Below are 24,986 nucleotides of genomic sequence, written 5' to 3' on the forward strand. Positions count from 1 at the left end.
AAGCTCCAATAAGTTATCATAAATCTAACAAATATATTTACTAACTTATTAATTCCTCGTGACTCCACTATAGACTCGGAATTGCACTCTTGAATTCATAGAACACTCTATAACAAATATAGATACGCTATTAATTATCCATTGTTACAACCATAATTATCACTCAATCCTCTATAGACGGTCTACAATGAGATAGGACTAAAATACGGTTTTACCCCTCATTGTATTTTATCCTTAAAACACTTAGTTCCTTGTAAATGATATTTCAGTAAACTAATTTAATTACTGAAATGAGATCTCTATCATTTAACACCTTGAACCAAACTAAAAGGAAAACATCGTTTCACTTCTTCATCAAAAGCTATAGATGTTCATATCTATGATTAACACTCCCACTCAATTATACTACCGAGTTCCCAAGATGTAAGTATGGGCTAGTCTGTAGGGTAAGATGGTAACGAACGAGTCAAAGAACTCAAATAATACAATCAGTTAGAATACTGACTACTCAGAATTGAGATTGAATTGACCTATGGTCAACTATATGATATGACTAGAATAGATAATAACGGTATGTTTACTTATGTTATCAACTGTCAATATCGGTCCTGTCCGATGTAACAAATACATCCGATCTTATCTACTTTGCTAATGTTATGGAAAGAACATAACACTGTAATGTGTAAGTAGATCATATTGTAGATTGGCAAGTCAGTGTAAATCCCGGGCACTGACTAATCTTAGGACTAACTTATTTTGAACATATAATCATATTTATATTCCACTGTGATTACGTCACTATAAATAAGATTAGTTATATGCTTGGGATTTAATAGAAGTTTATATTAAACAAATAATCATGAAAATAAAACATGTGAGCAAAGTGATTGACCAAGCCAAAAAATGATTTCTATTCTTTTATTGATAATAAAATAAGATTACAAAGAATTTGAGTTTTAATTAGGGCATAAAACCCCAACACTTGCAACTTTTGAGGCTTAGAATATACTTGAAAGATATCTTTGTGATATTACTGCCATACTTATACTAGAGAAAGTAGATTCATATTGTTTATTGCACATGCTCTTGTATTGCTGGTATGTTTTATTGATTAGATTTTTGTTTTATGAAGTATTCATGGTTCCATACTGTTAGTTAATATTGTTAGTCATGGGTTTATGTTAATTAGTTACTGCTATTATTTTGCTAGTTGTTCTAACTGTATTTTAGTAACTAACTTCTCTTGCCTTACTCTTGGCTCTCGCTGTACATCTCTACAATGTATAAATAAAAGTCCTTTAGCTCTTTTGATCATATTGATCAAGAGCTTCTTTCTCTAGTTACTTTCTAAACATTCACACACTAGTTGTTGTGATTTTTTTTCTCTTTTTTCATGTGTTGCGGGTATTTTTTCTTAATATGAATACTGGATATGCTCTGAGATATATACATATATATATACATATTTTCTCTTTTTATGGATCATGGGTAGTTAATACTTAAAAGGGCATATATCTTATGATTTTTCTCTTTTTTAATTTATGGATTATGGACGCCTTTATTTTTTATTTATTCCAACCTAGACCATTCTTGCGTGCAGACCCAAAGAAACAAGAGAAAGGTTATCTTGAACAATGGCTAGCTTATTGTTTGTCAGGATTATTAGGGCTGACATTCAAAGATGCAACTGGTAAAAATTCCTTGATAGATTTATTGTTCCTTACAGTTTTTGCTTCAAAAGTGTTGAGGTGTATTAAATAGGCAATAATAAGAATGCACTAAATATTTTTTAGCTTATTATATGTATTGAAACATGTGAATATTGAATGTTATGCATCAAATTATATATTCCATATCTTCTTTGGAAATTCAATCAAGCATTATAGAATAACTAGATAAAACAAATTGGATTTCCCAAGAATTTTAGTGAACCATTTTAGATGGTTGATACATGTATGAATATATATATGTATGTATGTGATGGAGAGATGACCCGGGTTATAATTTTCTCAATGAAGGTAGAACTTTTGTCACTGTTGTTCCTGGGAAAAAGGTGTTATAGCTCATTCAGAATGTGTTTACGAGTTAAGTCTTAGCCTTTAGAGGGGTTTGTAACAAAGATACTGTTTATGCTATTGTAAATCATCATTTTGGTGATTAAGCAGCTAGTTCAAAGAATAAGGTTTTTACCTTCTTTTATATATTAAAATATGGAAATACTTACAAAGCAGTCAATGAGAATGGAGTAAAATGTTTTAAGGTTCTTATACAACAAATCATAAAAAGGGTCGGTCAAGAAAGTAAACGAAATGAATTCTAAAGTTTACTTTATAGCCTTCAGGCCTTGCTTCATCGTCTTTTAAATTGATAGCTAATTAAAACTAAGGCCAACAGTTCCTTTTCTAATTCCCTTATAAAATATTTTTATATTGTATTCATTATGGCTTCTTTCAGGACCTAGAAGGTTAGGAGTCAGTTAAGACATTTTCTGCGGTAGACAAAGCATGATATAAAGTTTGATGTCTAATATCTGTAGCCTTTTCGTTTAAATAATTGATTGATTGCATTAGATGAGTTTGGTATAGTTTGTGCAATATGTGCATTGCAGCCAGATTATTCTTGTTGTTGTTGTTTGCAGCAACTTGTCTTTCAGCCATTAAATGCATATTGAGAGCATTGCCAATAAAGAGTATTTGCTTCAATTTTTCTTTGTTGTATGCTTCTGTGTTGCTGAAATAGAAATTGTGACCCCTATGTTTGATGTGGTCACTTCAAAAAAAAAACAAAAACCATATTCTTACCACAACCATCTTCTAGAATGTTAAAAGTCATTACCGTATCTTCTCTTAAAGTTATTAAGGGCTTGAAGTCACTGAGTATATTGTAAGCAACAAGATTTCTGCTCACAATTCTCTTTTCTTTATTCACTGTTATGAAATTATAATGTAAACTAGTTAATACACCTTGCAAGGTACTTAGGAATAACAATATCTCTGATAAAATTCCACCAAATATTGGAGAATACCAAAAATTGACTCAGTTGTAAGTTATGATTATACAATTGGAGCTAACTTTTTAAGTTGTTTTTTTTTATTCCAATAGTTGGTATATTGTAATTTCACTTTAGAGCATTTTTGTTGAACTATATATATATATATATATATATAAAGTGAGAGAAAGTTATGCATTTGGGAAAAACAGAGAACAGAGCATAATGTATTGTATATGGTGTTGGACAGGAGGCATTGAAGTGTTTCTCGGTTCAAAATGTGGTGGATGACACAGAGAATGGAAAGCTTTTCAGAAAGAAGAAACATGTGTTTTTACATTTTTAATGAAAATGTCTGGTAATAACTAGTAGATATTTTTATGGGATTTTTCTTGGCATTCTATTTTTATGAACGTAAAGATTGGAAAATTCAAGGTGTTGGACTATATATATAAATATATTGATATTTTGTATATGTGTGGGGTCCAATGATGCAAATCTTCTTTTGTCTTTAGTGCATACTATTTTGAAAGATATGTTGATTGCTTGCTGATTTGTAATTGAAGCAAAAGCTTCTTGTGCAAAGTGAGCATCCCAACATTTTCTAGGTGTATATACGTAAACAATTTGACTATAACAACCACCCAATTAGAGAGTTAAATTTATTTTCCCTTTATATATATGTATATATTATTTATTTACAAACTATTGAGGAATTATTTGGCTTAGAGACTTCAATTAATTGTTATCTTGTGTGCTTTTTTTCATTTTAAAAGCACATAGGATGCTTGTTTCTTTATTTTGCACTTACGTTTGCTTCCAGAATATTAGTTTAACAAGGTCTATTTCATGGATTTTAGATTTATTTTTGTGTTTATATTCAAATTTCTTTCAATATTTAACTGTAGTTGGAAGCACTGGCTGCACTAAGGACCTTGATAGCGAAGCCAAAGAGGTTGCACAAACTTTTGCTTGAAAATGTTATTGTTTTTTTATTTGCAATATCATTAACTTGCATCCTAATTATGATGGTGGGAATAAACAAGTTAGGTTGAGAATTACAAAACCAAACTATAATTTAGTTAGCAATTTAAATATTTGGATTTTTTTGTCTTTCTGTTTTGAACTAACACTACCAATTTAATTCTAGAACTTCTATTTTTTTCTCTTGCATAATTTCCCAAGCAAATGATTAGATTCTATTGAGGGGTTCTTATTGGTTCTCTGGCACCCACTATTTTTATTTATTGAGTCATAGCAAATATCTGATAGTACTCCATGTTTATGATTTTCTCCATTTGATTTCTATACCAATTACCACTGGACTTGCTTACCTCAACCAGGTGAAAGGAGGGTGTGAATTTATATATCTCAGCTTGAATTGAAATTGGTCCATTTCTGCCTTTGATCCCTCCATTATTAGGGACCCCCTATACTTTTCTGTATGATGATATTTGAAAGAAAATGGTGATTTGGTGGCTGTTAAAGTGAAAAGGCCCTTTGTTATTGAATTTTTTATGGTGGCAAGTCTAGAAGAGACATAAGACATTCATTACTTGACAAAGATCATAACTACAAAAAAGGCTTTTCTCTGCGGTTTTTTTACTCAATACACTGCGGTTTTCGAGAGTATTGAAAAGCGCAGTGTATTTTACTGCAGAGAAAAGTGTTACGCAAACCGCGGAGAAAAGATACACTTTTCTTTGCGGTTGTAGTAAGCCAACTGCGGAGAAAAGAGACTTTTCTCTACGGTTGTAATAAGCAAACCGCAGAGAAAAGAGACCTTTCTCTGCGGTTTGTTTATTACAACCGCAGAGAAAAGTCTCTTTTCTCCGCGGTTTGCTTACTACAACCACAGAGAAAAGAGCTTTCTCATTAAAAAAAAATTCAATTTCGGTTGATAACCCAACATTTTTAATAAAAAAAATTAATTTTCAATTTTAATTATACATAATTATTTTCAATAGTTTAACTAATTTGTTAAATTGTTATATATACATTTCATATCTAATACAAAATAATTGGCTAGTAATGAATCAAAGACTTTAATCATTCTAACCAATATAAGTTAGCACTTTAATCTTACATACATACAAAAATTTAGATTTCATAAACAAATGGCATTAATCTAGCTAACCAATCTCTTTGTAGTGGTAGTAGATCCTCTTTGACATTGAATTGCTTTTTGTCAAACCACTGCAAAATTGAAAAGTTAACATAGATTAGATAATTAAATACTATATCTAGTTTTTCTTAAGCAAAAAAGAGTTTAAAATATAACATACTTTCTTCTTGATAACTTCTGCCGGATTCGGTGCATTTACAAGATCATAAATGTATCTTAGTACATTATAACCACATTCATGACTTTCAGGTTGTTTTGGACAAGAACCTCTCACCAATTTTGTAAATGTGCCGATGTATTCATTTTCCAAACATTGTGCGTATGCTCTACAAAAATTAAAATTAATTAAATACATATTATGCTCTCAACCTTTAAAAATTAAGAATGCATACATTACAATTGAAGAACTTACTTTCCCATAACCTCCGTAATTATTGGTGGAGATTTATGATTTTTTAAAGGGTCCAAAATTATGGTCATCCCCCGCATCATCACGAGCACCAACATCCAATGTCGACTAAAATAATAATAAAATATGATTATTATAAAATTAAAATTCAACCATAGTAGTGATAATGTTTAAGTAGTTTGTTCTTACTCAACAATCCAAGGAATGAAATATATTTGGCCTCGTCTATCCATAGGCATCATCCATTTGGCTATAAGATCCACCGTATAGTTTTTACTTTCATCATTGCCAATAGAAAGATGTTCAGTGTCAAAATATTTATATAATTGTCGTGAATTTGGGTGCATGCTTTCCCAAATGCATCTGTAGAGAATCAATCATTCATATTACATTTTCAATTAATAAATTAATATCGTCAAAAAAAAAATTGGGCAGAGTTTCCTCTGTTTCTATAGCATATCCAAAATTATTAGAACCTATAAATTCAATTTAGACAAAACATACAACAAACAACATGCATGTTCTCAACCATAAGCCACCGCAGCACACAAAATTCGCAGAACCTACTTCACTAAGACACACATGTTCTCAACCTTCTATTATCTCCACAGCACACAATTTCATCTCAGAACTTATTTCACTACGGATGAATATCTAATATATTCAAACTCCTCTAATAGTTTGTAATGACATAACGAATTGATACATACCTCATACCAAACAGCATAGCTGAGGATCCAATATTATCCATGGAGGCTGCTTGATAAACGTCTTCCGAAGTGATGAAGATAGCCTTGCGTTCTCCTATAAACTCCGGGTCAACGGGAGCTTGTACAACCCCATCTATTCCTTTATTGGAATAATACTCCTTCACTATAAATTTTAGACTTAGATCAATTTTGTTCCATTGGTTATCTTTTAACCAATTTGAAGGTTCTGGTTGAGTTATTTCAGCAGGGATGACTACGTGAGATCCAACTGATGATAAATGTGGGCTTGGTGATAGGGATTTGTGTTTAGATGAAGATGGATCCTACATAATAACATTAAACATATCAATATAGTGTACCCATTTAAAAATAAAATTTAAATATCTAAGTAAATAATTTTATACCTGACAAGCCACAATTAAATTTTTTGGCCAAGGCAGGAATGTGTCTCGTGCGTCCCCAACATATCGTACGTTACAAAAGGGAATAGGGATCTCAGCTTCTTCTTGTAAGACATCTATAAGCCAAACTCTCGCAATTGAATCTTCAAGTACATTATCATGGACGGTAATTTGGCTACCCATGTTTGGTACAATGATTACACCCTTAGCCACCACATTGTTAATATTATCAGAACACAAATAAACTTCATAGCTCGGTGGTGGCGGAGACTCATAAATTGATGATCCATCATCTTCATCAAAAGGATAGTCTTCGGTTTGATGAAAATGATCATCTGCGTTGGGGGCAAGTCGATAGACTTCATCACTTGTATTCTCATAATATTGTTCCTCATCAAATTGCCCTTCATCGTAGTATCCACACTCTTCGTTTTCCTCATTATATTCTTCATTTTGAGCTAATTCCTCTTCTGTCCTAAATTTATGTCTTTTTAACTCTTCAATCTCAACTTTTAGTCGAGCAATCTCCTCTCTTGCAGTCATTGTGTTATGTTTTTTTCCAAACATTTTGGAAACGGTCGCAGTGAACCTACAAAAAAAATCAATAAAGTCCATCAATAAACCAATCTAAATAATTCTTAAAAGAAAACAACTATTATAAATTATCATACCCGCCAGCTCAAACACGACCTAGATGTTCTGGTGTCTTTAATGCTTGAGTCAAGATGTCATCTCGACCCTGAGCTGTAATTTCGCCACGACTCAATTTTTCTCTGACGTCCTCCTACTCAAGAAATTATTTGGTTAAATTAGTTTATATAAATAAAAAAAATATATTGATTCTAAAACCTTAGAAAACTTACTATCATTTTGGTAATCTGTCGGTCTAGCTCTGTCACAAGAACTTTATTTTTTTCACGCGATCTAAGCCAAACTTGATACCATTCTGGATTTTGAATATTTCGTTCTTTTTTCTGCATTGTACAAGATAATTATAGTTATATGTTGCGATAATACCAACCATTATTTAAACTATAATATCAAATATACTTACCAAATCTTCTCTTATATTAGCCATTCCTCTACGAGAGGTTCGATGCCTTGACTTTATTAGTAATGCACGTTTTTTTTGTTCTTGATGCACTATTTGAAACTCTGGACTTAGACGACTAGTTACAAATTGTAACCATTCTTTCTTGTCAATTATATCACTATACCTCTTTGGGGGAAATTTGAGTTCTTCCATCATACCCATTTCAGCCAAAGGTTTGATGTACTCGGTAGTGAGTTCACTTTTATAAGCTCTCATTATTTGACCAGCTTTTTTCAAAATCTCACGTTTGAAGGTTTGAGGAATGTTGTGACCACCCTCAGAATATAATTATGAAAAGTAATTATTAAATTTAGATATCACACATAAATAAATAAATATCATAATGATAATTTCTTAAAATGATATCCTCCCATAGACCATCTTTCAAATCTTGTGGGACCTTCCTCCAATCACCTGAGTTGATAGAAATCGTGGCTCGTACTCTAGATCCAAGATATGATATCATGTTTGTATACACATCACCTATTGGTTGTCCCAAATTGTTCCATTGAAGATTTTTCTTGATTCCTTTGGCTTTTTGTTGGGTCATGTAACTCATTCTTGTTTTACCATGACCTTGTTGTTTCTCTTTGTCATCTCTTTTATCCGCCATCTGCATCACACAAATTAATAATCCCAAGTGTTAATGCATTATACAAATAAATAATCACAAGTGTTAATGCATTATACAAATAAATAATCACAAGTATTAATGAATTATATAACTTACTAAACATGTTTTCTTCTTTTTCTTATTTTATTTCTGGTCGATTCACAATCGACCCATATTCCTTCTTTGATGTCGGTTCTAAGATAATCACGATCATCGCTATCGCTTTCATTATCATGTTCCTAAATATTCTCAACTTGTTCATGAATCGGTTGTCCAACAATGAAACGGTCATGATATAAATCATATTTTTCATCGTACTCTTCTTTTTCTGAGAACTTCCTCTCGGGAACTGATAAAACAATGGACCATTTATCATTAACTGGATCAAGAATGTAAAACACTTGTTTCACTTGGGCAGCCATGATAAAAGGATCGTTCTTGCTTCCCTTCTTGCTTAAATCAACCAGAGTGAATCCAAGTTTGTCAGTTTTAACTCCAGTATTGTTGTCTACCCAAGAACATTTAAGAAGAGGAATATGAAATAATGAATAATCTAGCTCCCATATTTCTTCAACAACCCCGTCGTATGTCATTGTGCCTGAAATTGGGTTATTATCTTTTGCACTGGCAAAATGCATAGATTCTGCGACTACACTTACTCCACTATTTTGAACCAGCCGAGCATCATCTCTTGACATAGTATGAAATCGTTTCCCTTCAACAATGTAAGCTTGATGCTTTATTACATCAATGCTTGCTCCAAGAGATATGCGCTTCAACTCAGTCGACAGTCCATGATTTTTTTCTCCCAACTTCGTCAAAATTGTATTCTTCAGCCACTGGCAAAACGTTTTATTATGCTCATCTATAACCCATTTTTGTTTATTTTTAATCTTGTTTGGAATCATCGACCATAATAACTCTATGTGATCAGTGAAACATAAAAGAAATAACAAAAAGTTTAAACAACAAAAAGAAAATCACTACTCTAATATATATGATTGAAATATATTTTCTACTTACATTATATATGATTGAATCTCAGGATTATTTTGCAACACAACTAATTGAGCTTGATCTAATTCTTCCCTAGACACAGTGATCACTATTCCATTCCCTCGTAGTCCTTTATCAACTCTATCTGAGTTATTTCGTGGTTTGCTGATTCCGATTGCTTCAACCCCACTCATGTATTCTGAGCAAAATTCTACTGCCTCTTCCGATATATAACATTCAACCATACTAGCTTTAGGACGATAATGATTACGCACATAAATTTTCAACACATTCATACTTTTTTCAAATGGATACATCCATCTCGCCCAAACTGGTCCACACAACTTGGCTTCCCTTACTAGATGAACCATTAAATGAATCATAATGTCAAAGAAGGATGGCAGAAAAAACATTTCAAGGTTGCATAGAGTTTCCACTATCTTACAATGCAATGCATCCCATTTTTTCATTTCTAATTCTTTTCTGTATAAATGATTGAAGAATATGCAAACATTCGTTAAACAATCTCAAACTTTTTTCGGTAATATTGACCGAATAGCAATCAGAAGTAATTTTTGCATCAACATATGACAGTCATGTGATTTCATACCCATCAGCCTCAAATCTCCCATGGATAACAAGTTTCGAATGTTGGATGAATAGCCATCCGGGACTTTCATCTATGCAAATGATTTACATACAACTTTTTTCTCTTCTCTGGAGAACGTGAAACAAGTAGGAGGTAAATATGTGCGTTTACCTTTCTGTTCAGGTGCTAAATCAGTTCGTATACCCATTTCAACAAGATCTAAACGACTAGTTAAACCATCCTTAGTTTTACCAGGAATATCAAGTAATGTACCTATAATACTTTCACACACATTTTTTTCTATATGCATGACATCCAAACAATGTCGAACAAGTAAATCTTTCCAGTAAGGGAGATGAAAAAAAAGTGATTTCCTTTGGAAACATCCACTTACTTTCTTATTTTTCTTCATTTTTCCATACTTGAAATCAATTTTCTCTACTTCTTTAAGAATTTGTTGCCCCGAAAGTGGCAAAGGAGCAACACCTTGTTCTTTATCACCATCAAATGCTTTTTTTTTGTCCCTATAATGATGATTTAGGGGAAAATATCATCTATGACCCATATAACAAATTTTGTGCCCATTAGACAGACGAATAGCCTTTGTGTTAGTGCAACATATTGGACATCCCTGGTAACCTTTTGTGCTTAACCCTGATAGATTACCATAAGCTGGGAAATCATTAACAGTCCACAACAAAACAACTTTTAAGTTAAAGACTTCTTTCTTAAAACTGTCATATGCCTCAACACCATTTTCATACAAATCATCAATTAATGGTGTCAAATAAACATCTATATCGTGTCCCGGTTGTTTTGGGCCTGAAATCATTAACGTGAGCATCAAAAACTTTCTTCTCATCACTAACCACGGAGGAAGATTGTACATAACAAGGAAGACAGGCAACGAACTATGCCTACTACTTAGAGATTTATGTGGATTTACACCATCGGCAGCTAGACCTAGATGAAGATGTCTTGCTTCAGTTTTAAATTTTGGATTTAAGTTATTAACTTTTTTCCAAGCCTGCGAATCTACAGGATGTCGAAGTTTACCATCTTTCACTCGCCTAGTCTCATGCCATATTAAGTTTTTAGAGTGTTCTGCACTTCGATATAATCGCTTAAGCCGCGGAATCAAAGGCAAGTACCACATCACTTTCTAAGGAATAAGTTTCCTAATCTCCTTACTCTTGTTAGGTTTGTAGCGGGGTGAATCACATTCTGGGCTAGTGTCCATGTCTGCATACTCTTTACGATATAACACACAATCGTTCGGACATGCATGGATCTTCTCATACTTCAAGCCTATGCAATTTAAAGTTTTCTTCACTTCATACGTAGACTCAGGGAAGCAATTATCTGACGGCAAAATCTCTTTAAAAGCAGCTAAAAATTGACTAAAAAATTTATCACTAACTCCATTTTCTACTTTTATGTTGTAAAACTTTACCATCGTTGGTAATCTTTGTTTCAGACAACCATTGAATAATGGTTTATCTGCATCTCTAACCAATTTATCAAATTTTGAAGGATCATCAAAAAACTCTTCTTGTGCTTCATCGAGCAATTCCATAGGATGATCGTCAAAATCACTATAACCCAAATCATCAACCCCTCGCCTCCCGAATGGATATGGATTATTATTTTTCAATGATTCCCCATGCCAATACCATGTACGATAACTTGTATCAAATCCCCGACAAAATACATGATTTTTTATCATGGTAATATTTCCTTTTGTTCCACTACCACAATCTATACATGAACAATGAATTCTTTCCAGATCACTACAATTTGTTTGGCAAAATTCTAAAAATTGGTTGAATCTGTCTTGAAATTGTTGTGTTTCTCTATCCTCAAGAATCCATGACTTATCCATAATGATAATATCTACCTAATTCCTAAGTTGATAATGAAAAGAAAATTAGTATAGTAATACTCTAAAATTATGTTCAATTATTAAATTATAAAATGAAATGGGCAGAGTTTCATTTATTTCTATAACATATCCAAAATTCATATGTATTTAAAATTTCAACAAAAACAAAAACATTATTATTATATATAGTAACTTATAAAACATGTTCAACTAACATCATCAAAAAAAAATTGGGCAGAGTTTCCGCTGTATTTATAGCATATCCCAAGTTATCTACCTATAAATTCACACCAAACAAAACATATAACAAACAACATGCATGTTCTCAACCATAAGTCACCGCAGCACACAGAAAATTCACAGATCCTACTTCACAAAGACACACATGTTCTCAACCTTCTGTTATCTCCGCAGCACACAATTTTATCTCATAACCTACTTCACTATGGATGAATATCTAATATATTCAAACTCCTCTAACAATAGTTTGTAAATATAAAAAAAAAAAAAAATTATGTAGTAATTACTACTTACTTTAAAAATTAATATTCAACAATTTCAACCTCACACTCAAACAAATATTTCCTACAATAAAAATTTAAACATTAGTAAATATATGGTAATTGAATTGATCCTAAAATAATATAATTAACAAAAATATACTTTAAAAAAATCATTACCTAAATAATATACAAAATTATGCAAGCACTAATTTTTAATATAAAAATTATGTAAACAACATTATTATAAATAAAATAATACAAAAATACCCTAAAACCGAAATATACATTAAAGAAATCAAGTTTTAGTGATCAATACACGTTTTAAACAATGAAAATGTCTTCCAATCCTATATAAAATTTAAAAAATATTAAAAAAAATTACCATATAAACATACATAGAAACCACCATTAAACCCACACAATATTTCTTCATTTTTACCATAAAACTTCAAAATAACTCAAGATTAAGTATATATATGATTTCAAGCTTTAATATGCAAGGAAATGGAAAAAAAAAAATGGACAATGTGGGGCTTACCCGTGGGTAGGAACGGTGGTGGGAGAGCTTCGGCCGTGTCTCTGTGAAGGGGAAGAAGATGTGAAAATGAGAGGGAAAAATAGGTTATTGTGCTAAAGTAGGTGGAGACCACTTTTCTCCGCGGTTCTATACCCAAAATCGCAGAGAAAAGTGGACTTTTCTCTGCGGTTTTGGGTATAGAACCGCGAAGAAAAGTGGGGAAATGTTCTACACTTTTCTCTGCGGTTTTAGACCCAAAACCGATGAGAAAAGTGAGTCATTCAATCCTTTCACTGCATTTTTTTTAAAACCGCAATAAAATAGGGCGCAGACATTAAATATAATTTTTTTGACTCTTTCAAACCTTTTCTCTGCGCTTTTTATTTATTGTTTATAAAAACCACAGAGAAAGCCTATATTTGTAGTAGTGGATTGTCAATGCAAATTTGATAGGGAATACAAAAAAGAGCTAATTGACTCACTCTTTTAGAGGTGAGAGGTAGGGAAAACAGAGAGATACCTACCTCACCTACAAAAAGAAGAATATTCAATAAGATTATGCAATATTCTTCTCGATAGGGGATGATGGCCTACCTATATATATTGCTTGATCTGTCAAAATCTTATTCCCCTAATATCCAAAGTCACTCTTTTCTTGGTTTGTTTTGTTGGTGTTCTTGGCAGGTTATTATAGGGTTCAATCACTTTCAATATCATCCTCTTATACTTGGTATACTGACTATGATTTCAACAACACGACATGCTTAAAGGGTTCAGGATGCAGAGAAATATCACAAGATGATGGAGATACAGAAAAGAATTAAAGAAGCTCCTCGAAATTCTCTATTGATGAATGAGGAAATCAATTGTAGAATTGAGTACCAACAAGCTCATCAGAATATGATTCAGTTTTTGAAAAAGAAGGCGAAAATGGAATGGTTAAAACATGGAGATGAAAATACGAAAGTTTTTCATAGTTGTATTAGAAGTAGGAGGATTCAGAATTCTCTTTATTCTATATGGGATACTCAAGAAGGCGTGACTTAACCTTTTCAATATTATTATGCTGATTTGTTGGGTTCTGTTTCAGCTGGGAGGAAATCAGTTTTAGATAAGGTGGTGCAGTCAGGAAAGTTAGTTATTACTCAACAGGCTTACACCAAGGATGATGTAAAAGCTGCTCTCTTTTCCATTCCTGCTGAGAAGGCACCAGGGCTTGATGGGTACATTAGAGCCTTTTTTAAGCACACTTAGGATATAACAAGCCAGGATGTTGTTAAAGTTGTGCTTTCTTTTCTTCATTCGGGTAAGCTTCTTAAGGAACTAAATACAACTAACTTAACCCTTATTCCTAAATCTAGATGCCCAAAGAATGTTAGTGATTATAGACCAATTGCCTGCTGTAATGTGGTTTATAAAATTACTACCAAACTTATCTGTTCAAGACTTAGAGAGCTATTACCTTCAATTATCTCTGAAAATCAGAGTGGGTTTGTTCAAGGCAGAAACATAGCCCATAATATCATGATTTGCCAAGATTTGGTGAGGGGTTATGGAAGGAAAAGTACAAGCTCGTTTTGTATGATTAAAGTTGACTTTCAGAAAGCGTATGACACCTTGGATTGGAATTTTTTGCAAGAAATGATCATGGCCCTTATATTTCCTTCACAGTTTATGAAGTTGGTGATGGTTTGTGTTACTACTCCCAGATTTTCCTTCATGATTAATGGGGCTCAAATAGGCTGTTTGACATCTCGGAGAGGTTTAAGACAAGGGGATCCTTTGTCTCCTTAGTTGTTTGTTATTGGTATGGAGTATCTGTCAAGGATTATGGTTTTAGTCGGACAACATAAGGATTTCAAATATCATCCAAGATGTGAATATTTAAAACTCAATCATCTTTGTTTTGCGGATGACTTGCTTCTGTTTAGTAAAGGAACTTTTAAAGCTATTTATGTTTTACTTAGAGGTTTCCAACTGTTTACTAATAGTTCTAGTTTGCAAGCTAACAAAACGAAGTCAGCCATTTTTGGTGTTGGGTTGCAAGAAGGGGACTGGAATAGGATTATTGATATGACGGGGTTTGTTCGAAGCAATCTTCCTTTTGAATATTTAGGAATGACCATTAGCAATACTAGGATATCTAAAGTTGATTGTGAATGTTTGGTTGAGAAAATGGTTAAAAGGATTAGGAGCTGGAGTTCGAGGAATCTGTCTTTTGCAGGGAGATGTATTCTAATTAATTCTATCCTCCTATATATCAACATTTACTAGTCCCAATTGATTATTCTGCCTCGAGTGGTGATTACAAGAATCAACCAAATTTGTAGAGCTTTTTTATGGAAAGGTACAGAGTATATGGAAGGGCCGGGTCGAGTTTCATGGACAAAGATTGGGAAGTCTAAACAAAAGGGAGGTCTTGGTTTTATAGATATTGGCATGTGGAACATTTGTGCTCTTGGGAAGAATGTTTGGGCTATAGCAAAGAAGGAAGATAATATTTGGGTGAAGTGGGTTCATTCGGTGTACATTAAAGAGACAGACTGGTGGGATTACACGGCTCCTCTAAATAGCAGTTGGTACTGGAAAAGAGTGGTCAAAACAAAGAATGAGTTAAAGGAAATTTTTCTTCACAGTACAAATAGTTGGCCAATCTACAGCATTGCTCAAATGTATAAGTTGCTGAAGGACAAAGCAGATACAAGATGGAAATTTTCCTTCATCTAGGACAGACTTGGGATTCCTAAACATAAATTTATGACATGGTTGGTGTTAAAAAAAAGGTTGCCAACTAGAGATAGACTTTTCAGGTTTCGTTTTGTGCAGGACACTTATTGTGTTATCTGTGGTCAGATGGAAGAGTCTCATACCCATTTATTTTTTGAATGTGAGTTTAGTAAGCATTGTCTGACTCATATTCTGATGCGGTTAAATTTTGGATCCAATATATATGAGATAGGTGGACTTTTGAACTGGATTAGAAGAAATGGTCAGACTACTTGTCGAAGGAAAGTGTATTGTTGTGCTTTAGTGGCAAGTGTTTACCACATATGGAAAGTTAGAAATGAAGCACTTTGGAACCATTGGGTGCCAATGGTTAGCACTGTTGTGAGGATACTTAAATCTCATGTTTGTATCAGGTTTTTTTGTCTAAAAAAAGGAAAGATCGGTAAGGAGGATTTAGATTGGGTGGGACAGTTATATTTGTAATTAATTGGTGTTTATAGTTGTTTCTGTGCTAAATAAAATTCTTTCTCTGATTTACCAAAAAAAAGTATTTTTGAGGAATAGTTTATTAAGAGTAATATTTGAAAACCCAAAGTCTGCCAGCAGCTTTGAAATCATTATAAGACTCAGTCAAAGCTGTTTACTAAATTCAAATTAGGCTGAAAAAGTGCAATTACGTGTAAAATATTTTAGCGTATGCCGATATCTCGCAGCTCTAGGGGGTGATATATCGCCACTCGGGGAATACAAAAAACACGTAACTTCGCACGAACACTTCGACGAGCCTCGGGAATATAAGCCCAAGCGATATATCGTCTACCAGGGGCGATATATCGGCTCTAGGGCAAGTTTTTGAAACAATTTTGAAACCGAGCTCATTTTATTCCATAACCTCTTGATAAGCCCAGAATCTTTTTTACTGAGTCTTAAGCCTCTACTGAACGATTATTCAAATATTTTTTAGTTAAATAGTCATTATTTTTATTCAAGCTAAAAGAAGATCTTTTCATTCTTGAACTCTATAAATAGGAACTAGTACCCATCCATTTCTTTCATTCTTCAAGCTGAGTTCAGAGCCTTCAAGCTGCTAGGTTTACTTTAGAGTGTTAAACACTTGGGTTGGGGTTATAAGCTTTCTCATATTAAGCTTATTTTACACTTGGGAAGTAAGGTTAATAGTGTGTTTTTCGTTATCGAGGTGTAGTTCGGGTATAGCAATTTCAAATGTATTCCTATTCCTAGTTCATTTCTGTATGTTTCATTAGTTTCTTATAGTTTTCTCCACTCAAATCCTAACTCGCTGTTTTCAATTCTTGGTTAGGCATCTAAGTTCTTTGAACTTGAGGTTCTTTTCTGTTTTCAAACCTCATTGTATTTTGAGGCTTATAGTTGCTTAGTTAGCAAACCACAATGATTACCATGTACATGGGTTAGAATTATGATATATGTTTATAGTTTACGTTTATGTTTATGTTTCACGCTTGTAGTAGATTTTCCTTACTGGGCATTAGGCTCATTCATTTATTTTATATGTGCAGGAAAATAGTTATGGCGGCGGAAAGATTCTTGGCAGCTTGGAATTGTGTATTGAGGGAGAATGGACTCGGTGGACTGCGTGAACGATTCGAGGATGAAGTTGTTTTTAGTCATTTTATTATGTTTCAATGTATTTTCCGCACTTTGGTTTGTAATGAATTTTAAGGTTTAAGTTATGTTTTCTTTTATTTTCAAACAATGGGATCCCATATCCTACACCGAATTTTTATATTTTTACCTTTGCTTTACTATTTTTAATAAAGTTATGACTATTCCATATGTATGTTTCCTTAAGATATTGTCAATGTATAGTAGTTCTTAATGGTCCAAAGTCTAGAATTAGTTGGGTTATTACAGTTGGTATCATAGCAACTGTTCATCCGCATGAAGTTCTCCTCAAAAATATACGGACAAAGCAACTACCGCACACTTGTAGTCGCAAAGGTTATGCAAGATTGATTGATGAATTGGTAAAGCCAAACATATTTACAGTTGTTTTATTGTAGAATTTGGTTTAGATATTTTTTTAATTTATTTTCTTTTTTTGATAGATGAACCATAGTGAAACCAATACACCACCTTCTAGAGTTGATATTTGGACCAAATCACATAAGAAGAAAAATGGCGAACCAGTAAATTCAGAAGTGGCTGAAGCTTTTGTATACACCTTGCCCTTTCAAAATCATGTGACTTTAGTTTTAACTTACTCATTTATTTGAATACATTTATTGATACTATTTATTTTTGAAGGATTTGGTTGAAGAATATAAGAAAGATCATGCTATGTCTTCAACTACAAGTGTTAATGAAGACATCCTCACAAAAGTCCTTGGTCCTGAAAAAAATTCATACATGAGAGCTTTTGGAAGAGGAGTTACTCGGTCAAAGTTGCAAATTGTGTCAGAAAGAGATGACCATTTGATGAAGATAGAAGGTCAATGCAAAGATTTGAAAGACAAAATGCAACACATGGAGCAACTCATTGTTACTTTAATGAAAAATCAAGTAAGTATTTTGATGCTGAAACTATATTTTCATGTGGCTGAATTGCAATAATAACTAAGATTCATGTTTAATTTTTTGGTTAGTCTTTACTTTTGTATTTTTTTTAATTTTGATGTTGAATTCATGTCTTTCTATCTTACTTGTAAATAGAATACATCTACTCAGAGTGAGGAGCAATCAAATGTCAATGTTGAATCAAATTCTTATGTTCATTCCACTCAGGTAATTATGATACTAATTATATGAAAATAATAAAATCTAAAACATATAATATTCAATATAAAATCATTTACTGTTGCTGAATTTGTTATATTGATATATTTTTAGAGTGTCAAGAACCACACATTTGGCTCAAAATGCAAAATATTAGATTGGATTGGATCAGGAGAAATTATTGCAGAAGGTTATTTTATCTCAAGTGACCCAAAGGATGAGGTTCACCATGTTCCTCTTGGGCCTAGTGCTATGAAAGTGGGGATAGATCTTGTGAGAAAGAATGATGCATTTCTGTGGAGGCCTTCAACAATTATGTCTACTATAGAAGATGTTGTAGGTAGTATAATTGCATGGCCATCTGATAAAGTTATAATTAGGTAATTAACTTTTTTTATGTACTCTTTTAGTTTACTATAACTTTAAGTTGAAGCATTACTTATTTAAATTTTTTTGTAGCTAAACAAATGGACTCACAACAAAGACAAATGCACAAAGGATGATGAATTGAAGGATGGAGCAAGTTTCACGCATGGTTTACTTTTGTGTATCTTGTAATGTTTCTATTTTTTATTTTTGAAGTAAAAATTATTCAAGATTATAAAACTTTATTATGTTATGCTTTCAAACTTAAGTTAGAACTAAGATCTCATGAAGTAGACACCTTCATGGTTTGAATTAGTTATTGTTTAATGTAATACATATGGTTTATCAATCTATTGAGAATTACATTTTATGATTAATTTTGAATTTTTTTTTATCAAAATACAATAATGAAAATCTTTTAATTAAAAAAAAACCATATAAGTATACTTATCAAAATAAAATTTAAAATTTTATTACTATATGTTATGATTTAAAAACATATTATAAGCGTAAAAAATCATTATGGTTTATATAATATAACAAACTAAAAATGTTATCAAAATAATCAAATGTAACAGTTGAAAAGTGTTATGAAAAAAGTACAAGATTAAACTTCAAATTTATAACCAAAAACTCTATCTAAATGTTATTATTTGAATATTATAGCACCTAAAAGTGTGTTATTGAATAGTTTAAGATAACACCGAACATAACATTCAAAAACTGTTATAGAAAAGACTGGACTTTTAATAACATGGGCTATGTTAGCATTTTCAGAAGTGCTATCAATAGTCTCGGTTAGCAGTTTTTAAGTGTTATGAATACTGTTTTTTCTTCTAGTGAAAGCTCCGAATTTGACTACCAAGTAAGTGTTTATGATTATAGTTATTATGTTTATATATAGCTAACGATTTTAGCCATTATGTTTTCAGTTAAGAATGAATGGAGCATTAACTTATGAGGATATCGAAGCAAATAAGGCCATAAAAAGAGTTGGAGAACCACAAAACACTGTAGGAGTGCTAGAAAGAATCACTCATAGGCTACTTTTGTTCCACAGGGAGATAGGTAACCTCCAAGAATCTAAGCTGATCATGATGAGATCAACAGAGCAATATGTTTTAGTAATTAAACGTTTTAGAGATTATCCTACTGTGATTGCGGCCTTAGAAGAAATTTGGGAGACGATAGACGACGAAGATGAATTGTCGGTTGCTATGAGATATTACTTTCACATACTTAGGGTCACTTCAAAAATGGAATTTTAGTTTACAAATGAACAAAAACATAGAATTTTTGCGCATCTTCCTCAAGGGAATTTTGAGGCACAAGACAATGATGACTATGAAGAGATAGATGAAGATATCCTAGATGAATGATCGGATGTAGAAGATCCCAATTTTTAGAATAGACTAGTTTCATTGTTTATTTTAATTTATTATTTGCTTTCTTTTATGATTGTAAATAGTGAAAAACTTTTTCCAAATTAATATCATGGTTATTTTTTTATCATGTATGAGTTTGATTTTTATTTTGCAATCATAATAAATAATAAATTTAATAAATAATGACTGAGTTCAGTGAGGGTGGATACAAGTCAATGAACCGAGTTTCTATATTGAGATTAGGGGGCCATAGTAGTGGGAACGATTTTAATGATCCCATCCCTCTCTCAATATGGTTATCTTTGGAACAAAGATGAGTTTCGAGCATAAGAATTAAGTCATATAGGATGATGAGAAACAAACTTAGAAAATAATAAAGATGGCTTATTTTTCTAAGTATAGAAACCCACTCTAATAATAAAGAAGACTTACATAATTTTCATAAGAAGCCATAATTAATAGGTCCGAGTTATGTTTGTTTAGATTAAGTTTTTGCCTTAGAGCCTATTAGGGTAAAGTTCTGACATGTTTCTCTCAACTATTAGAACTGTGTTGCGATGTCGCTCCGAAGATTTGCTCACACCAATGGAAATGCCTCCAAAGCTGCTCCAGTGAGCAATGAAGCCCCTCCAGTTCGTAGAAGGGGAGTGCGTGCTATTGCCAGCCGCAATACGCCATTGCCACCGCCGGTTGACAACACTGCGGAAATCGCCAGACTGCGACAACAAGTTGAGGAGTTATTACAGGAATAGCGACAACAGGCTTAGCCTCAGACTCAGCCTCCGCCTCCGCCACAACCACAGCTGTAGGAAATGGCCCCGGCACCCCAACAAGTTGGTCCATATGGGGGATGGCCAGTGGCGAACTATGCACCATATCGAGTTCATCACTTGGAGCCAATTTATGAGAGGTTTTATAAGCAACACGATCTGAACTTTGAAGGGACTACAAACCCCTTCGAGGCAGAAGAGTGGCTCAGGAATATGGACCCAATCTTGACGCACATGAACCTCGGCAACGCGGACCGCATATCATGTGTTTCATATCTGCTCAAGAAAGATGCGAGAATATGGTGGGACTTAGTCCGCAGACGCATGATGTTGCAACCATGACTCACTACAAGAAAAAATGCTTTTAATAAGACCAAAAATGTGTTATCGAAACATACCATAACACTTTTTGACGTTTTAAAACCGACTATATTATCGTAGGTCAGGGTACTTTACATAACACTTTATCATTGTTATACATATTTGTTATTATACTGTCAACGATAACACACTTTCTGTGTTATTTTAATAAATAGATAAGTGTTTAGTTGTATTATTTATAGTCGATTATATAACACATTTCAATACTTATAAATTTGTGTTATACTACACTTTAGTATAACACATTTTTTGTGTTATATAATGAAGTTTGCATAACAAAATTCTTTACTTATAAAAAATGTTATTGTAATAGATATTATAACACATTTTTCGTATTATTTTAATATTTAGATAAGTTTAAATTCTCATTATATATTCATTGATATAACATTAATTTATTCTATTATATTTTTATCTATTATTTATATAATTAAAATTAGCTTTCTAATATATACTAGCATCATCAAATGAACTTGATTTTCAAATAACAAAAAGTAAAAACATTCAACATTGTATTAACAATCCACAAATTAGTTTAAAACATTCAACACTGTCATCAACAACAAAATGTTCTTTATGTATTCAAGTAGTGTTAAATATTCAACATATTGAAAAGTTACTACTTTCAGCACAAAATATTGAAGAGTTTAATTTTTTACATAATAACACGTCAAAATTTGAGTAGTTGCACACTCCTACAGTACTATTTGATAGAAAAAAAACATGAAATTGAAGAGGTAACAAACAATAGCCCTTTCTTAGTGTTAACAACAGAGCGAATGCTCATGAAAATATTCAAAAACACATGTGATGCCTATGAGGATTTAAGTAGTGTTGGAAACCTTAATGCACTTTAGGAAAACTCAAATAATATTAGATGAATTCCGAATACAACCTTACTTAAATGTGTGCTTTCATTATGATGTCCTGTCATCTACTTGCTCCAGATTCTTTTTTCCCACTCTGTAGAAATTCAACATTTCTTCTTCCACTGGATGGGTATTGCCTGTTATGACAAGACAGTGAAGAGGAGCTCCAAAATCTATCAATTGAAGTTGCTTCATTGTACTAGCCAAAACGATCTTCACTTCACTTCCAATTCTAGTAAAACCAACACACTCTGTGTCTTCATTGTTGACTGCAACGCAACATAATACAACAACATTCAATGTTAAATTGATAAACTAAGTCTGATTTAGTTCTTTGAAATTCAAAGTTAAGACATGAGTGAGTCATAGAGTAATAGTAGTAGTTATCATTACCAAATTATACTTTTGCTTGCACAACTTCTAGGCGCTGCCAATGGCAGTCTTTATTGTCATGTACCTAGGTGGTTCATACTGCTTCTTCCCTCTAAAATTAAAAAAGAAATATAGAGAGAAGGCATTAGTTGGTCTTGCAATCCAAACAAAAAAAAATGGTGAAAATTGCGTTCTTTTGATAATTCAATGCAAAATGTCATTCCAAACAAGATGTCGAGCATTTTCGACAGCTGTGTTTGAAAAGGTATTTTGTACAATAAAAAAATGGTCAATCACTTGAAAACATACCTGCATAAAGATTCCAGGGAGGGTTCCTTCACACGAATATCTGTGATAACAAAAGTAAAAAGAAATGTTTGTGTTAATAAGAATCTCAGATTTTGCAACTCTTATCAGAGTTTCAGAGAACCTTGTCTTACCTCACCTAATAAGCAGAGAGTATGTAGACCAAGATTCCAGTTACTTTGAATTTTCTCATAGAAGCTGTCTGGTCTATAGGTTTTAGTAAAGAATGGTATTGACACTGTCTCTCCATAACGGTAGAGCTGCAACTCACAAATTCCAATGACATTCATCACCGAAGCATTGTGTATTACTTTGACAACAATACCCAATTTCTTTGCCCGAACAACAAGATCAGTGTGAGTTGTTGCTCTGAGTAGGAAATCCATATGTAAACATGAGGAAGAATAAAGGGAAATTTAAGTAAATTGAACAAAGAATCGCATGTATACAAATGTCATATTTGGAAAGTAAGATTGAATAAAGATTAGAGAAAAGTTTGAATCTGAAAACCTAATTAATCCAACTACAATAGGATAATTTAATCTCATTGAGAAACTTGAGAAAAAAAAAATTATAACTTTGTCTCAAATTAGTTTTTATCCAATCCAAAACTACTTGCCAAACATGACCAAAATGAATAAAAACGAACAGTTACAATCTAAGGACTTTCAAAGGTCCTTGTGCTGCTAAGTAAGAGTATTTATGATCACAATTATCTTCTTCTACATATCCATGGAATTTGAGATGGCCCAAATCAGCAATGCATATATACATACATGTAACATTCATCTAATGAGGAAGAAAAGATATAATTTCTAATATAAACAAGAAAAAAAAATCACAAAGAAAAGAAAAACAGAAAATTGAACGAACATACCCAAAAGGGTCGCCAACTACAAGGAAAGCCACATCAGAAACACGAGTAGCTGGGAGTATTTCATCGGCTTTTTCCTCAACCATTTCTCTATCAGCAAGAATCACTGGCCTTCCATAAATTTTTTCCTGACCAATGAAAAAATAAAATAATCAATAAAGTTGTTAGCTTTGGAAATTGGTGCAAAAGAAAGTAACTAAATTGAAGAGAAAGAGAAAGAAGCGTACCAGGGTAGAAAGGCCATCTAAAGAGATACCGAAAGAGAGAAGAGAAGTATAAGCTTCGATGTAGACCTTGTCACATTACTTCACTACCTCTAAGCCTCTAAGAGTTATGTCTCTCTCGTCACCCAATCCCAATCCCACTATGTACAGCATCTCTCTCTCTCTCTTTCTCTCTCTCTCTTCTGCTAAAAAAATTAATAAAAATTTATTGTTTGCTTCTCAACACTACTGAATTTACACTATGGAAATTAATAAAAAAGAGGTCCAATCTCCACCACTTTTTGATTTATTTTAACAATCAATTGAATTTAAATGACCATAACAAATAGAGTAACAGAAGAGAACAAAAGAGAGATATAACAAATTTGTTAATTTCAGTAATGGGGTTGAAGCTATATAACTCTTTATGGCTGTTATGGTGTCCACAGAGGCAAATATTGAAGAAAAAGAAATTAGTTTTTCAAGAAAACATTAATATTATTATGGTTGTGGCCCTTTAGAGTGGCAGATCAGTGGCCTTAAGTTCAGCATTTTTTCTTTTAAACATATCCTTGCTGCTCCCCACCCCAACTCACTCTTTCCTATTTATTTTATTCAAAATAATTCAAAATCGAATCAGAATCAGAAAAAAGCCAGAATTAGAATTCAAATGAGCAAAGGAAGAAAAACTAATCCAAGAACTTAACCATCTTGAAGTTCAGATTACAAAAACACTAGACATACAAGTGAGCACTTTAAATCGCCAATCCTATTTGCTTATAATGTCTATATAGCTAGTACTTTTGGTCTAATTTTTTTTCTTCGTCTTCTTTTTATTTTTATGTACAGTCAAAACAAATAAGGGAACTTGATCTTGCTAATATACATTTGCAACTTGAGGACACAGAACCATATTCAATCCATACTGCTTTAGAGGTGAGAGAAGTTGAATTAAAATGTCTACAAGAAGTTCTAGACAGGCTTTGCTTTGGAAATAAATCATATGAGACAAGAGCTATGGAGTGAGGCTTGTTAAATAGAGTATAAACTCACATGTCAATTATAGCAAAGTGTAATGAGATATGGAAGAGTGAGTAAAGAGCATCAAAATTCTACTATATAATACCATTAAAACCAAACACATAAAACACT

General features: G+C 32.6%; 1 protein-coding gene and 1 pseudogene across 1 annotated transcript; one reads left to right on the plus strand and one right to left on the minus strand.

The window, feature by feature from the left end:
* The first annotated feature begins 14,636 nt into the window (after nucleotides 1-14,636).
* On the plus strand, nucleotides 14,637-15,554 carry LOC133792554 (uncharacterized). Its single transcript, XM_062230461.1, has 2 exons — nucleotides 14,637-15,057; nucleotides 15,175-15,554. The coding sequence occupies exons 1-2, from the start codon at nucleotides 14,637-14,639 to the stop codon at nucleotides 15,552-15,554; spliced, it is 801 nt and encodes a 266-aa protein (XP_062086445.1).
* A 6,485-nt stretch (nucleotides 15,555-22,039) lies between these two features.
* On the minus strand, nucleotides 22,040-24,030 carry LOC133790101 (probable diphthine methyl ester synthase; annotated as a pseudogene).
* Nucleotides 24,031-24,986: the final 956 nt, after the last annotated feature.

Source organism: Humulus lupulus, chromosome 7 (genome assembly GCF_963169125.1).
Source record: "Humulus lupulus chromosome 7, drHumLupu1.1, whole genome shotgun sequence".
In the NCBI taxonomy this organism is placed as follows: Eukaryota; Viridiplantae; Streptophyta; class Magnoliopsida; order Rosales; family Cannabaceae; genus Humulus; species Humulus lupulus.